At 40.9% G+C, this 15,270-nt stretch overlaps 1 protein-coding gene across 1 annotated transcript in view; it reads right to left on the bottom strand.

The window, feature by feature from the left end:
- The window catches only part of CNTN3 (contactin 3), a 106,218-nt gene that overhangs the window by 47,016 nt on the left and 43,932 nt on the right, over window positions 1-15,270 (bottom strand). Inside the window, exon 3 of the mRNA XM_075432632.1 lies at window positions 8,546-8,641. Within this exon, the coding sequence (XP_075288747.1) occupies window positions 8,546-8,641 (96 nt within the window). The remainder of the gene's footprint in view (window positions 1-8,545; window positions 8,642-15,270) is intronic.

Genomic DNA, 15,270 nt, shown 5'->3' with positions numbered 1-15,270 from the left:
AAACTCTCAGAGGATGCTCTTAACCTAGATGTAAACTGTCCTTAGTTCCCTGCAGCTTGATCCTTAGAGGATTACACTACGCAGATTTTGGTCACTCTGCTCTTGGATGCGAATGCCCCCTGGGCGTATAAGGAATTTTATCTTACATGCACTACCTTCAAGCCTCTCATTAACTATTTTTCCTTTCTCACTTGGGCAAACTCTAGCTACTTTACTCCCATTAGTTCACCGCCTCGAGTAGTCCGTCCTTCCTTTGGCAAACCAGCCCAACCAGCTGCAAGGCTATTCCTGGAGCCTGGACTTCAGCCAAAATCAGAGGTAGTGCTTTTTCTCTGCCATAAGATAAATCACATCTTTCTCACTTTTTTGGCAAACATTAAAGGTTGTTTTACAAATAAAAAAAGTCTTATGCACTGTAGGCGTAAGACAAGGTGTTTATCTACTCCAATATGGAATCATCTAACATACACGTAAGTTGGATGTTGTAATGTCTTTAGGTGCTGCTGTCAAAAGTGGTATCATTTTGACAATGAAAAAACACTTTAGAATTTTATTGGAAATAAAATGTACATCACTTCAGACTTTTAGGGTATACTCTTGACCACTTTAAATGCCCAAAAACTGAAGAACTGTCCTGTGTTCAGCTGGGAAAAACAGAACAAAACTCTGACCGTGTATTTCCAAGGGGCATCCTGCATTGTTTGCACACAGGTAGTTACACCACTAATTACGCAAAAATCTTTAAATGTTCACAAAAGCTGCAGTCCGACTTCAGAGTACAGTCTGTCTATAAACTGGAGGTTGGTAGTTTATAGTCTGTTAATGTTTTCTATGCAAAAATAATGACAATTACAAAACAAACTCTATAACAGGGCTTGAATTGTGGCCACCAGCAGTAAGGCGAGACAATGTGTACCTGGTTAAAATAGTTGTAACATTTTCCCAACTTGGGGAAAAAAAGTTTGGAGATTTATAAATGCTTCTGAAATTCCCCCTGAACTCTTCCGAGTAACTCTCTTCTGGCTGAAGATATTTCTGCTTATACAAAATGTAAATTGCATGGTGGGAATGCGAGTCCAGGTACAAAAGGCTAAGAACGCATCCCAAGAAACTCATTTTATTCCAGAGAATATGGAAACACCCCGATTTGAAACTAATGAATACCATTAATCTTTTTGGCATAAAAGGTGAATTATTTTGTTGTATAAAAGATCAATTTTCAGCATGCTGTGCAGGTAATTAGGCATGCAACTTCTGTGTATGGAATAACCCAGAACATTGAGAGCAGGACGAGAGACCTGTGTAATACCCTGCAATTTCAATCTACACATTTAACAAGAATATTGAAATGTTTCAGCCAAAAGTGCAAGGTTCCTACTTCAGGCTGACACCTAATTTTCATTTTTAAACAGAACATGGTAAGAGTCCACTCGTTTTCTGATTTTGAAATGAGCTAGTGTGATGTGAAAAAAGATGCAATTCCTTAAACATAGTCGCAGCACGAATCAGATTTTTCTCTGCCGTCCCCTCGCCTACACCACCAGCACAGAGCGGCCAAGCAGGAACTGCACACACCGGTCTGTCACCTTCGCACAGCCGCCGCAGGTGACAACGCTCCAGCGACGCAGACCAGCCCACTGAAGGTCTGTCTGTCTCTATGCTCGACAACTTGCAGAGTTTCTCCGAGTCTTTCACAGCAGTGTCCAAAGCAAAGCACACCGCTAATTAAAACATAAATACTCATAAGCTCATCCTTGGGAAACACAGATGTTCAAGACCAGCAGCATTATTTCTTTGTTAACACCACAGAAAAACTCCTGCTAGGTCCATTTCCAAGCAGCATATCCACTGGAAAAGCAGCTCAGCAATGCGGCCTTGCCTGCTGTCTGCCTTTTCCCCCGCCCTTCTCCAGTCACACGTGGGGTTTGACCATTAACTAGTGTTAAGTTTCAAACCAAATGTGACCTCGTAATGGAGAAGTGCTCCTTAACTCGCAGGTTAAACGTTCATCTTGTTCCAGATGGTAGTGGGAGAGTTTAACAAAATGCTTTTCTACATTTGGGTTCCAGTGCTGAATAAAAACCCAATTTTGCTTCCCCTGGAGCTGTGCCGGATGATGGATTAGTTTCTCTTTATCCCATTTCTGAACTAATTGTTTCGGACTAGCTGTGTCATTCAAACTGCGCTGCCTCCGATCACATCGCTCATCCTCTGCAAGTATGCAGAAAAGAAGCTGCTTTAGGAAGCAATATTTAAATACATACCCATCAGCCATATCCATTTCAAATGACAAATTGTTCTTTTAATCACCTCCCTGGAACTTTACATTTAATTGCTCAGAGCATTTCTAACAACTCTGTTGTGCTTTTTCAATAGTTGAAAGTATTTTAAATTGCTTCCTGCCTATAATAATTTTGAGGATAAAAAGATGATAGTTTAGTTTACTGCTCAACTAAAACATATCTGATTCTGTCTCCTGTTAAATATTAGGGAGCTAAACTAAGGGACACTAATGGAAATACCCAAGTGTAAATTTTCAAAGAAACACAGTAATGTTTACAGGCTAAACTTGTGATTAGCGACAAACTTCGTTTCGTAGTCTTGCACTCATTTAGGAGAGGGTACTCGGTAAACCCCTGTGAAAAACAAACGTTACTTGCAGTACTCTTGTGAAGAGTGTAATGATCAGCGATGACTGTGTGCTGGGACTGCAGCCATCTCCCTCCTGCCTCGTCCTAATCAATTATCCTGCTTCAAAAGGAAAATTCAAATACTTTAGTAGAGAAGATAATAAAGAGCTGGAGGAGAAAAACCCCACAGTAACAATTTAGGGATAAAAATAATCTTGGTAGAGAGCCAAACACCATTACTTTGTCTAATATTCTCCCCTTTTTCACCAAGCAAACCTGAGATACTTGGGACTAGCTAAGGGAAAAGCCTCGACCTGAATGTTTTCCTCGCCATTTGGTTCTTCCCAATCTACCCCTCCCTCTTTCTTCGCACCCTCCCCTTCTCCCAGCAAACACCCCATCACCGAGCGGCACAGTCTCCCACGAAAACACTCCCCTCTCATACCGCTGCCTCTTTCAGTTCATTCAGGTTCAGGAGAGAGGGACGATACGAGCTGGTACCAGCAACCAAGCGCACACCTCCCAGTCTTCCGAGGTCTCCTGGAGTGCCCACACACATTTTGCTGAGGTAACTTATGCAATGTCAGTCCTGCCAAAGTCTACTCTACTCTTTGCTCTCTCCCACAACAGCCCACCTTCTATCTGCTACCAGGATAGGTACTAACACCTTAGTGGTTAGGGAAAACCAGATGTAGCGCAGCCAGCCTCTTTGCTTTCTCCTCCTGGGGCTTTAGGTGAAATCGTACCCCCCACACAGACTACAGCTTCTGACAGGCTCTGCTGCCCCGCCAATAAAGAGAAAAAACAAACTTTAAAAAAACCATGAGATTTACAAATATCGTTTTGTTTTCTGATTTGTATACTTGGGAATGCCACTTTAAAAAATAACTAAATATGAAGGACTGGGGGCTAGAAGCTTTCCTTAAAAACAAAATGACAAAAAGCTGCAATATTCCCACAATCATCTTGCAATGGGTATTCAAGATGTAGTGCAAATTTATAAGAGCTAATATTACTAATCATAGATGCTTCCAGGCTTTACGCTCTACTGACTACCTGGCTACGAAGCTATCCTTTGCGATTTAGACACAACTCAAACTCAGACTTACAAAAAGGACAGAAGATCCAATATCTAAGAAATAAACCAGAAATACTAACACCTTCATATGTTCAGTGGCATTCATGTACACAATGAAACACGGAGTTCACAAAGAGTTCTGTAAGGATTTTCAGTGACACCATGCTTGTCCAGTTTGCCTCTTCCCAAACTGGAATCATGCATCATTTGCTAAAGTTTGAGCCAGTTGTACACCCCATGCTAGCTTAAAAACACATACTGTGAACTAGCTGCACATGTGGCACAAATATATAAATAAGGACATACTAATTTTAGTGTGGTTTACTTCAGTATAGAACACAGGTTCATCAAGAGAAGAAGTGCTGCAGAAAGACTGTATTTGATGAAGTGCAGAACAGAGTGCCTCTGCAGCACTGCTTTGTTACTGGTGGTGAAAATAATGCTCTGACAGATAAAAATCATTGTAAAAATCCAGCTGTGAACATGTATTATTGTCCCTCATATGGACAAATATAAGCGTCTCTTGGGTATCATTTGATTTTAAACTGTCAGCTGAAATTTGTGCAGATGATGATGACGACACCAGCAGGACTACTGCACAATATATTTTTAAATAAAAATATCATATCTCCTTGGCAGGTTGAGAACAGCTTGAGAACACTACGGAACCATTTTTAAGGCCACTACTTTTACAATATTCAACATGCTATTCTCCTTAGAATGCATTTTTGTGCAAAAACTTCATAATGTGCCTACTACAAGTATGATTTATTGCTCATGCCCAGATGAGCGTCATCCACAATCTGCAAAAAAGCAAGAAGTAAAGGTGCAAAAACAGGATGCTTTCCACCTCCTGAAAACACATTGGTAGGCAGTAGAAAGAAACCATATTCTGGAGTTCTATCAATTCGGTTTTGCTTTGTTTTACAGGTGTGACGCGTTTCCAAAGTCAACTAAGTAAAATTAATTCAATCTATAGTTCCCTGAAAAATAGCATGTTGATATTCAAGAGTTGCAAAAAAGAAATAATCAAAGCATCGAAATATTTCTGGCATCTGAGATACTTCCCATGCCATGTTATGCGTGAAGCACAGTCTTGCCGGAACTTGCAGGTCTCCAAATGGAAATACAAGAGACACGAGCAAAAATTTGCAAGTCTAAACACTAGTCTGCCACAGACACGACATTATTCACTGAATGATCTCAAGCAGTGAGCAATAAAATTGGGATCTATCTAATATCATTTCAAATCATCATGTCATAACTTTAAAATAATAAGCTATAAGCTAGATTGATCCCTATCCTTCAACTACAGCCTCATTTATTGATTAAGTCTACATTTATCAGGGCATGATAGAAAGAAAGACAAGTTCTTGCTGCTTTCTATGTGTAGAAATACCTTTGCCATAGCACGTCAAACAGGAACGCTAATCATGATTATAAAGACAAGTAGAAACTCCTTGCAACTTCCAAGCAACAGTTTGTCAGCTCCACCACGTTCTTGTGGGTTATGGTTGTATTCCACATAGCAACAAGATAACAGGGAGTATATCCACCAACATTAACTAATGCCTAGTTCTTCCAGGCAAGCCTGCGTTTCTTGAAAAGTCTAAATAACTGTCAAGCAAATCTTCTACCATTAAAAAAAATTATCTTTATAAAGCAGCCCTGAAACCACCACAGACAACATAGGAGGACTACGCCTCCTTGCTTCCTCCCCTCCCAAAGAACACAATACACCTTATAAATCAGTAGCATTTTCTGAAATACAAAATCAATGTCAGATTAGTAAAACTGACCGTACTACACAAATATAAATCACAACACCTAGCAAACAGAAATAATGGCTGAAGACAAGCTACATGATAATCAAGTTACATGCACAGTAGTAACAGCAGGTAAAACCCTAAAGGAACTTGCAGATCTGCTTTACTCTGGGGTTTGTCACTCCTTAGATACCAATTTTGAAACAAAATCAATAGTAGAGAAAAATAATTTTTAGATCTCCATATGTCTAGCCTTTTCCATTCTTGGCAGAATGGAAAAAAAATAGCATCGCATGAACGTTTTTTAACTGGCTCCATGTTAAGTGTGTCCAATATCAAGTTTTGTACATGGAGATGTTTGCTATACTGACAGTCCTTTAAAACCATCAAAGATGTAACAATAACACAGTAAAATGTCAAAATAGCTGTAGAGAGTTCAGTAGAATTTAATGATTATGACAACTGAAAAAGAGAGCAGCAGATCCACATAAATAAATTTTAGATGTCATTTTATCTTTTGAGTAGGCGGGTGAGATGATTTACCAATGTGTGTAAAAAACAGGGTATTTTAACAGGTGCCCTGTAAAAGAATTAAAAATATATACAGAAGTATAGTCTTGATGTCCATCTTAGTTACCAAAAAGTCACTGCTCAGTGATACAACTTACTTTTTTTTTTTAAATGTTAGATAACCAGCTGAATTAGTAAAACATTTGGGAGAAGCCTTCACACACACACACAGGCGGTCATTTACGGAGTCTCCCATTCAGTAAATCACCAACAAGACTGCTAAAAAAGGGAATGCCAAAAAGGGAAAACGTGCTAGCACTAAAGAAAATGTTGGGGTGGTTTGTGACACAGCTTATGTTTAATGACAGAAATAAAAAAGAACACTGATCTGCATACCCTCAATTGGAAATATCAAGCACCATCCTCTCCCCCCCGTATGCCAACGGCCATCTCAGACAAAGTCAAAATACAAGCTCAGCACGTGAGCTGACGTGTATGAAGTTAAATGGAGTTTCATTGTTGGTTTAAATGGTAGATGTCCATACTCTGATGGAACTGGAACTGCAGACTTCAAGAGGACAAAAGTACCATTAACTACATGAATAATTCGCTCCCCATTGAAAGGCAATATTCATATTACTTATGTAAATATCTGTGGCTAAGATAAGCAAACGAAAAAATATGCCAGGTTGTAGGAGGGAAGCAATTTCCTTTTTCCATACTATGAACTGGTATTTCTTTTGGGATGAACACTGGTTTCTATTATAACAAAATGCTGCAGATGGAGGAATAACCACAATTTAATCAAGTCTCTTCCCGAAGGCTTCTTAGAAAATGTAAGAAATAAGTGCAAATCCCCATCAAGCTAGCAAGAACTTAGGAACTGCACTACACGGCAGAACACAAAAGAGCAGTATTTCAGAGGCTAAAGCGAGCGAGAAAAGAAGGTATTAGAGAAGGTTTTTAAAATTAGAGTTGTCTGGAATTATTTGATAGCTCAGTGCAATAAATACAGAAATCAAACATAAAAAAAAAATCAGATCACTGACCTGGAAAGGGCTCAACAGCCCTCAGAGCCCTCAGGCCAGGTCAGCTGTTCTAAACCATCCCTGCTCTTCCTAACAAACTACCACTGCTTAACGGACCGATGTTTTATCTAAGACTCACTGACCTGCATCCTACCATGCAGGTCCAGAGGCACTGTATGCTGCACACCACTGCGCTACGGGTTTATTTTAGAGAAGAAAGAAGAGGAAAGATTTTCCACCTTGCTCCGTGTCTCCTGAAAATTTTAATGGTTAATAAACCCATGGATTTTAAACAATTGTGGTACCAATTCCCAATTCCATTTGATAATTCAGAGAGCCCTCAGCTCTCTCTTTTTTGCATGAATAACACAATTAGTGTGCGGGGTGTCAATCACATCCCATCTGCTGACTGTGGAAGAAATTCTCACCTCTTCCACGCGTTGATTTGAAGCACCGTTCTTCGCGATACGAGCGTGTTTTGTCTCACCTCCTGTTTAACACCTCAAACACCGCAAGGCTCAGCACAGAGCTGTAGTCAGTTGGTGACCACCTCTGGCTGTACACCCATGCACAGGATGCGAGTGTAAGAACAGCCGGGGTAATTCAGGCTTTGGACTGCATATAGAAGCAAAATTTAATCATTCTAATTCTTATAGATAGCTGGGAGAACGACCCATTTTCTCAGGAGCTGAAAAGACAAAGCTGTTGTAAGGCTATAAAGATGATTTAAGAGTATGTATCAGTTTAGAGAGAGAAGAATTCTGCAAGCTCAGACAGTTGTAAAATTGCCACTTTATGGCTGTGTTTGCTTGGACTCTGTCAAATTTAAGAGGCCACAATACCTACATGATTGTATTCAATGTTTAGCTTATATTACCTTGTCTTTGCAATCAAATCTAATGCTTAGCATCACAGCCCTTCAATAATGAGACTACATATCAATTAAAACCAGTTAATTTCAAATAGTACTTGAGGCCCAATAGCAATTAGTCAAAGATGGAAGATGCAGAATGAACGATAAAACGTACTTGCAGCTTTTGGTCCACCAAGAATCCATATATCCAGTTTTCTCACCCTCAAGACAGCAGTGCTTTGAATTATGCCAGCATCACTACATTACACTATCGAACATCTTGAATGCAAGAAAGCAGGCAGATACGAGCGTAATTAAAGACAACAACATACTCTTTGCAATTGTCTGGTTATAGAGAAAACCAGATTCACTGAGGTTTGGCAATTGTGAAATCAGGCAGAGTTTAACTCCTGAAGATACTCAATTAGCTACTAGAAATATCGTAAAAATCAGACATGTTAACTGCACAGAAATTACTAGAAGGCATTTCAAGATAAAAGTAAATCTTCCTAAGTACCTCCCCTCCCCCTCGTTGGTTTTGTTTCCTTTCTCTCTGTGTTTACTTCAGAAATGAGGCTTCGTTCTTGCTCTCTGAAGGTCCTCTCTCACATTTCCAGAGGGATAGTCAGCTCCCAGTGAGCCCGGGCCGGCCGCAGGATGCAGCCCGGTGGGTCCCTTACCTCCTGCCCGGGGCGGTGGTCCACACAGCAGCACGACACCCTGCCCCTCTCGAACAGACACCACGCTCCTCATCTTCGTCCTGGGGTTTTCAAGTTCTGTTGTTGAAAGAAAAGTGAGCTGGGTATTAGGAAAGAGAAAAGACCAAACATACATGAGTTTTTAGTTCAAAGAACCTGATATCACATCTCTTGTCTGCAACCGAGTTCAGCGACTGCAGTGGGTCAGCGCCAAAAGAAATGGCAGCTCAGCACGAGGGAGGGTGACAGAACGAGGACCGAATCGAGCTAATTTACAAGAACATAATGAAACAGATCCTATGGCCAATTCTGTTCTTATGCCAGGCTTGTACTATCCTCATTTTGATAACAAAAAGGAGTCATAAGCATAACTGAAAAATAGGTTTCAGCTGCTGTTCATTCTGAAATGAAGGCTCTGATGAAAACAGCATCAAGATCCTACTGAGCTCCTCTAACCAACCGTAAAGCAACGCTAATAACGCAGCTGCTCAGAAGAGAGATATGTATCTCTTCAAACAGCCGAGAATCCCCCCGACCATGTCCCCTGTCACACGGCGAAGCTCCGGCGCAGGCACGTGCTGTGCCCCTGGGCGCGCTGACCCAGCGCTCCGCCCGGCTTCAGGCCTTCCGCCATCTTCTTCAGCCGTGCAAGACGGGAAACAAACGCCACCGAGTGCACATAAACACAAAATCGCAGAGCAGCAGTGTTTTATCAGAATTTTATATTAACTTTAACTGGTGACTCAAGACCCGAGGAAGAATGGTCTCATTATATCCTTGAGTGAAGCTATATATAACATCCAATACAAACTAAGAGTGTGATTCTACACTAAGAAAGATTTTTCTATGAATAAATCATATTTTTCCGTAAGAAAACCAAACAGATTACAATTTTTGAAAGTTTGTCTATGACCTTGTAAAGGATGCCCACACACAGTCCTTCAAATGAGGCCATCTCTATAACCAAGCATAATAGCCACAAGTTGACCAGCAGTAGCTATTTCATAAAATATAGTATTCTTTCATATTGAAAAGCAACTGCTGTTACAGTCAGAACACTGAGCCGAAGTGATCAGAATTTCAATGCTTCATTTGAAAAAATACATTTTTTGACCACAAGAAGATATTGTTTTATTATTCTTTGTTACTCCACACAAAGCTCACATGAGGGTTTCTTAAAAGGGCTATTTTCAGGTTTCCAACTGAATTTCCATGCAGACACATGTCAGGGTCTGTGTTTTCACCCACAGAGGAAGTTTGGGTCTTTCAGCTGGTACTTCAGAGCGAGGAGATACGCTATCCTACACTAGCTATGCATGTGTAGGATATCCTACACTATGCGTATGCATGATATGCTATCCTTCACAAAATAGCTATGCAATATGTATTTTAAAATTTACAGGGAAAAAAAAAATCTATTTTACATATAAAATTAGTTTAGGCCAAATTTTGCCCTCTTCCTTCCCTACCACCATAAGTCACAAATCATACGCAATACCTATCATTTCTGTAATTAAAATGAACCGGTTTATCGCTGCTTTCTAAGCATTCTGTACATTCATTTAGTGCGAACGTAACACCTGCAGAAACGCGGCTGCCTGAGCTGTCGGACACATGGCACAAGCAGGACGGGCTCGGCCTGGGAGCACCTCGGGCAGGGACACGAGCCACGGGCCGTGCCGAGGCGTTCCGAAGGGCACGTCCCGCCCAGCCTGCCGGGACACAGCAGGGACCCACCGCAGCTCCGCGGCTTCATCTGCTGCGATGATATACTGCAGGAGTTGTTAATCACTGATTGCAGATGCAGACTGCTGTCACAGGGGAGGAGTTTTTTTGGAAACAAGAACCAATGCAGAATCCATCAGAAAATGAAGAACATGAGCCATACTACAATGAAAGAATAATTTTTCACTAATTAACAGGAAGCTCTCCATCCTACCTTCTAGAGTGGTTTAAGTACCAGACTAATCACACAGCTGCAGAAATACCATCGCTTAATTCGTTTATATACTTGTATATTCTCTTTGCACATTGTCTGGCACCACCTTGAAAATAATTAAAAGTCACTATGCAAAATAACCACAAAGTTCTCTATTAGCATTACACAATGAAGTCTGAACCTCTGACCTTGGAAAGAACTCCCTGCTTATATTTGAGATTCTGGTCAGGTTTTCAGGCACCTCTGTAGCATATTCAGAGTATTTAAGGTCAAAGCCAGTCCTGTCTGGTGGAATACCAGTACAGAGTGGTTTGGGGTTGTTTTCTTTGGTGTTTTTTTTTTGTTTGTTTATTTTGGGGGGGGGCTTTTTTATTTCTGTTTTTGGTTTGTTTTTTTTTTAATAAAGCCACTATTTTAACAGCAATAACACTAGAGAGAAACGCTGTATCTAACAAAACTTGCTATTACATGAAATCATTGGGAAGGAACATTTATTTCTCACTGGAAAAGGCCGGCAACTAGTGGAAAAGCTTGTTTACTTTTACAGACCATTCTGTACCTCTGAAATCAGAGGCTCTTAACTATTAAGACATTTCAGCAGGATAAAAGTAGAACTGGAAACAAAGAATGAAGGTAAGAACAGGACAGAAGACAGTTTTAAGGAGCAATAAGTCAGAACAGGACTCGCTTTCCAGTGCCCCATGGGATGACAATATCCCACTGTTATTTGAGAAAAAAAGGGCAAAAACACATATAAAGTATTTCTGTGTTTTATCTTCTGATCTATGAACTGTCTTACTTATCACTAGATTTTTAAAGCTTTATCTACTTTCTCAAACTGGTCACCAAAACAAAGTTTAATTAGTTTCTCTTGCCTACGTATTTTTAATTCTTACTTGTATTTATTACGATATATTGTCCCCCATTTATATCTCCCTTCCTCTGAAAGGCTACCATTCCAGTAGGAAATGAGCTACTTTATTACTTAACTCTGGCAGGCAAAGTCTCCCATCACAGCACTGAAAATATTTTGGTAAAAATGTTACAAAAACCTGACTCCACAAGAAAAAAAAAATTCAACTTCAAACCAATCTAGAACTGTGTAATCTGGAAATTACAAGTTTTTATTGTCTGTTTATAGTTTGCCATATAGAAAGAAAGTTTAAAATTAGTAACTGAGACTTTTCTGACTCCTGAAACAGCATTTTCTTCTCCCTTCCCATGCTAACACATATTTGCCTCATTGCCTTAGTACCAAGTACATAAAGCTACATCAACTGAAATACACATGCCATTGCAATAAAATGGAGCAAGAAAATGCAATTCAGCTTTATTAAAAAGCCTTTTATTCTGCCCGAAAAGAACAATGAAACGTGTTCTTGCACATCCAAACAGCAAGGATATGAAAACTGTGTATTCCACTGGGTTCTCGCCTTCCATTTAATAAGTTAAGTTTTAAGTCTCAAACATGTTGCTAAGAAAGATTTCAAATATGGAGTAAAAGTAACATGAGCATCATTCCCCTTGCCTCTGCCCTGGAATAACTGTTTCTGCATTTGGAACAGAAGCATATAGAAGTTCATCTGATACCCACAGATATTAAAAGACGTGGATTTGTAAATTCATGGGGGAGACGAAGATTTGTATATGCGGGGGGGAGCATATGCTACCTGAAACATCTGCAGAAGGTAAACCAGGCCTTGTACACGTGAGAGAATAAAAACCTCACCTGCAGAGGACACACCTGCTGACAGCATTCACTGCCGCTCACTGCGAGCATCTTCTAAAATGTTTCCAGATTCTGTCGTCTTGCGTGATCAAGGAAGGGAAGCAAACGGATCATGCAAGATCAGATCACATATTACGCCTACACTTTGAAAAGACATAGAACACCACGTTGTGAAAAGTCCAGAGAATTTCTGATGACAGACCTGCTCCAGACAGGCGACTCCTAGCCCGTGGCAGCACTGAGCTGTATCACACTGTGCCAAGAGACCTGTGTGATGTTTCACCCCAGTCACACGTATCTGTACACAGGAGCTTCGTAAGATTAGTAGAGGCTGCTGGGAACTGCACTAACTTCTAACTTTGTAATGTACAAGACACATTCACTCCCTGGAGAGGAGCAGGATTCAGTAGGTTCCCAACTCCAAGCCTCGTAATACTGAAGCATCTTACTACACTTGTACCGATTGATATTTATTGTCAAGACACATCTATGAGCAATTCTACCATGTTTTGATAACTGCAGAACACGGGTTCATGCTCTACAAACACAACTGTCCCTTAAGAGCCACGAAAATATTTATTCCATTACTTAGACTCATTATTCAAAGCAACAGAACTTGTTAAATATACTTTATGTATAATTCTGTACTGGTAGGATGCTCAAGTACCTAAATGAGTCAGACAACCAAATCTTAACTGTTTTCTTGAATAGGTAATTCTGAAGTGGGGACTTTGTTCGATGTTAGCACATAATGAAGCACTAACTCACAAACCGCTCGCCCTGGTAAAAGTCGCATTATTAAGAGGAAATGAAATAGCAGTCTCTTGGCTCTTAGGAAAAAATAACAGCCTCAGCATGTTGTAATAGCTATGCTGGTAATGACGATTTCCAGAGAAAACAGAATAAGATGCATTTGTTTCTTCAAAAAAAAAAAAACCAAACCTCTTCACCAATGCCTAAATCGCCTATGTGCATAAGCCAACCTTCTTCCCCGCCACCCTGTACCCCCAAAATTTGCTATACCAAGACATTTCCCTGAGCAAATATTTTAGGCTTCTTCAGACAGACAGCAGAAACTGAATGTACACTTGGCATAACATTAAGCTTCTTAAAAATACCTGTGTCCGCCCCACAGAACAGCTGGGATACAAAGCTTGTTAACCCCAGCACACTGCCTGCAGACACACAGCACTTGGAAAACGCACAACAGAGCCGCACTTGGAGCCAGCGAGGCTTCATGCTGCCTTCCCTGGGCTGCGGACCAAGCCTGGGAGCACCATGCTGAGGAGAGAGGGAGGGATAAGACCAAAAATTATCTCCATAATCATCAATTACTGTTGGAGGTAGAAAGGAGGAAGATATTAACAGTGCAAAAGTGAACATTACTCAAAGGACGCAAAGAATCCGGGCGATTTGTCACTCCAGCAGACGCTCGCTGGCTGCTGAGGAACCATCTCCACAGCTTCATTTCTGTCAGGCTGGCGTTACGGGCAAATCATGTAATTTCACAGCAACCTCTACAAAACCTGTTAACGCTCTGACACACTACTGAAATTTCATTTTATCGTACGACATTCATCTGTATGAAGGTAGCAGTACAGCAGGTTATGCACTCACACACACACTACAGAGTATTTTTAAAACCCCATTTCAGCAGGAGCCACGGCTTTGGCAGCAGCATCACTCCCCGGGCTGAGACCCAGCTCCGCCACTCACAGCCACCCACGCCCTGGCCACCGCGTGCCCTGAAGGCTCCCACCCTCAAGGCACTCTTTATCCACAAGCCAAAGCACTACTTCGACAACTCCGAGTTTTCAGCTTGAATTACCACTCCCCTCCCCGTTCCTATTATTCTATCTCCTTCTGCAAAGCCCAGTTGAGTCAGTATCTCACATACATAGAAACATTGCTAATAAAATGCAGCAAGCTTCTATGCAGTGTAAGTGGCTCCAGGAAGAGACCCTGCAGCTAGCTTCCACTGCAGGGAAAGTAGAAGATCTAGTGAGGGAGCCATGGAGGGAATAACAGGCTGCTGAAGCCAGCTGCCATGAACAGCACCAACCAACAGCATCAAAAACTCACAGAACTCTCAGGCTCTGCACCTCCCCTTCAGCCACTTGGGGTGCAGCAAAAAACACACCAGAAAACAATTAAGCACTCCTACAGCAACTGAAGGAGAATAATTTAAGAGTCATACAACAAAGTCAGCATTATACAAGCACACACATGAAAAGCTAAAAAGAAACTGGCAGGGATGTATCAGAGTGCAGTGAATGAGAGACGTCAGCGTGGAAGGAGGTAGAAGGGTTGGCACTAACAAGGGAGAAAAGGGACAGAGAGATGAGACGCTTTTGTGGGCTGCGTGGAACAGAAGGAAGCGACCAGAGACAGTAGAATTAAAAAAAAAAATCAGTAGAGGAACATTAGTAGCATAAAAGTTGAGGCAACATCTGATGAGCAGGGAATTTTTTTTTTTTTGAACATGCTTTGCATTGGCAAAAATACACCGACAGAACTGGAAAAACAGCTTTGTAAGGGAAATGCAGGTTTTGAAGGAAAGACATTCTCCAATAAGTATTTTTAAAAAAATATGCCTTCCATAGATTCATATTATCTGGGATTTATCCTTGAACTCAAGGCAAACACAGCACTGAACAAAAGCAATTCAGGTAATTTAAGAAATATCTCTGGAGGGAAGGATGTTTGCTCAAGGAAATTATCCTACAGCCGAATTCTCAGGTGCCACACAGATTTCACCTCCGTAAAACAAACCTTAAGAATATCCTGACAGTCTACAAAGCACCTCCACCACTGACCACTCAGGACCATAAAGCAGTTTTACTGGTGAAGAACACCAGGCTATTCACATTTTAATACGCAGATGGCTAAATGCTTTGCCAGATCTAGGTCTAATTACTTGAAAGTTTGTTTATTTATTAAGTGACAGTGTTTCCAGGAAGACTTTCCTCATTAAGTAAATAAACCAGTGAAAGCCATCCTACAATGGTTCAGTTTTGAAGCACTGGGAACATGCTGATG

The sequence above is a fragment of the Opisthocomus hoazin genome, chromosome 11, assembly GCF_030867145.1.
Source record: "Opisthocomus hoazin isolate bOpiHoa1 chromosome 11, bOpiHoa1.hap1, whole genome shotgun sequence".
Lineage (NCBI taxonomy): Eukaryota > Metazoa > Chordata > Aves > Opisthocomiformes > Opisthocomidae > Opisthocomus > Opisthocomus hoazin.
This window is presented reverse-complemented; position numbering and strand designations above follow the sequence as displayed.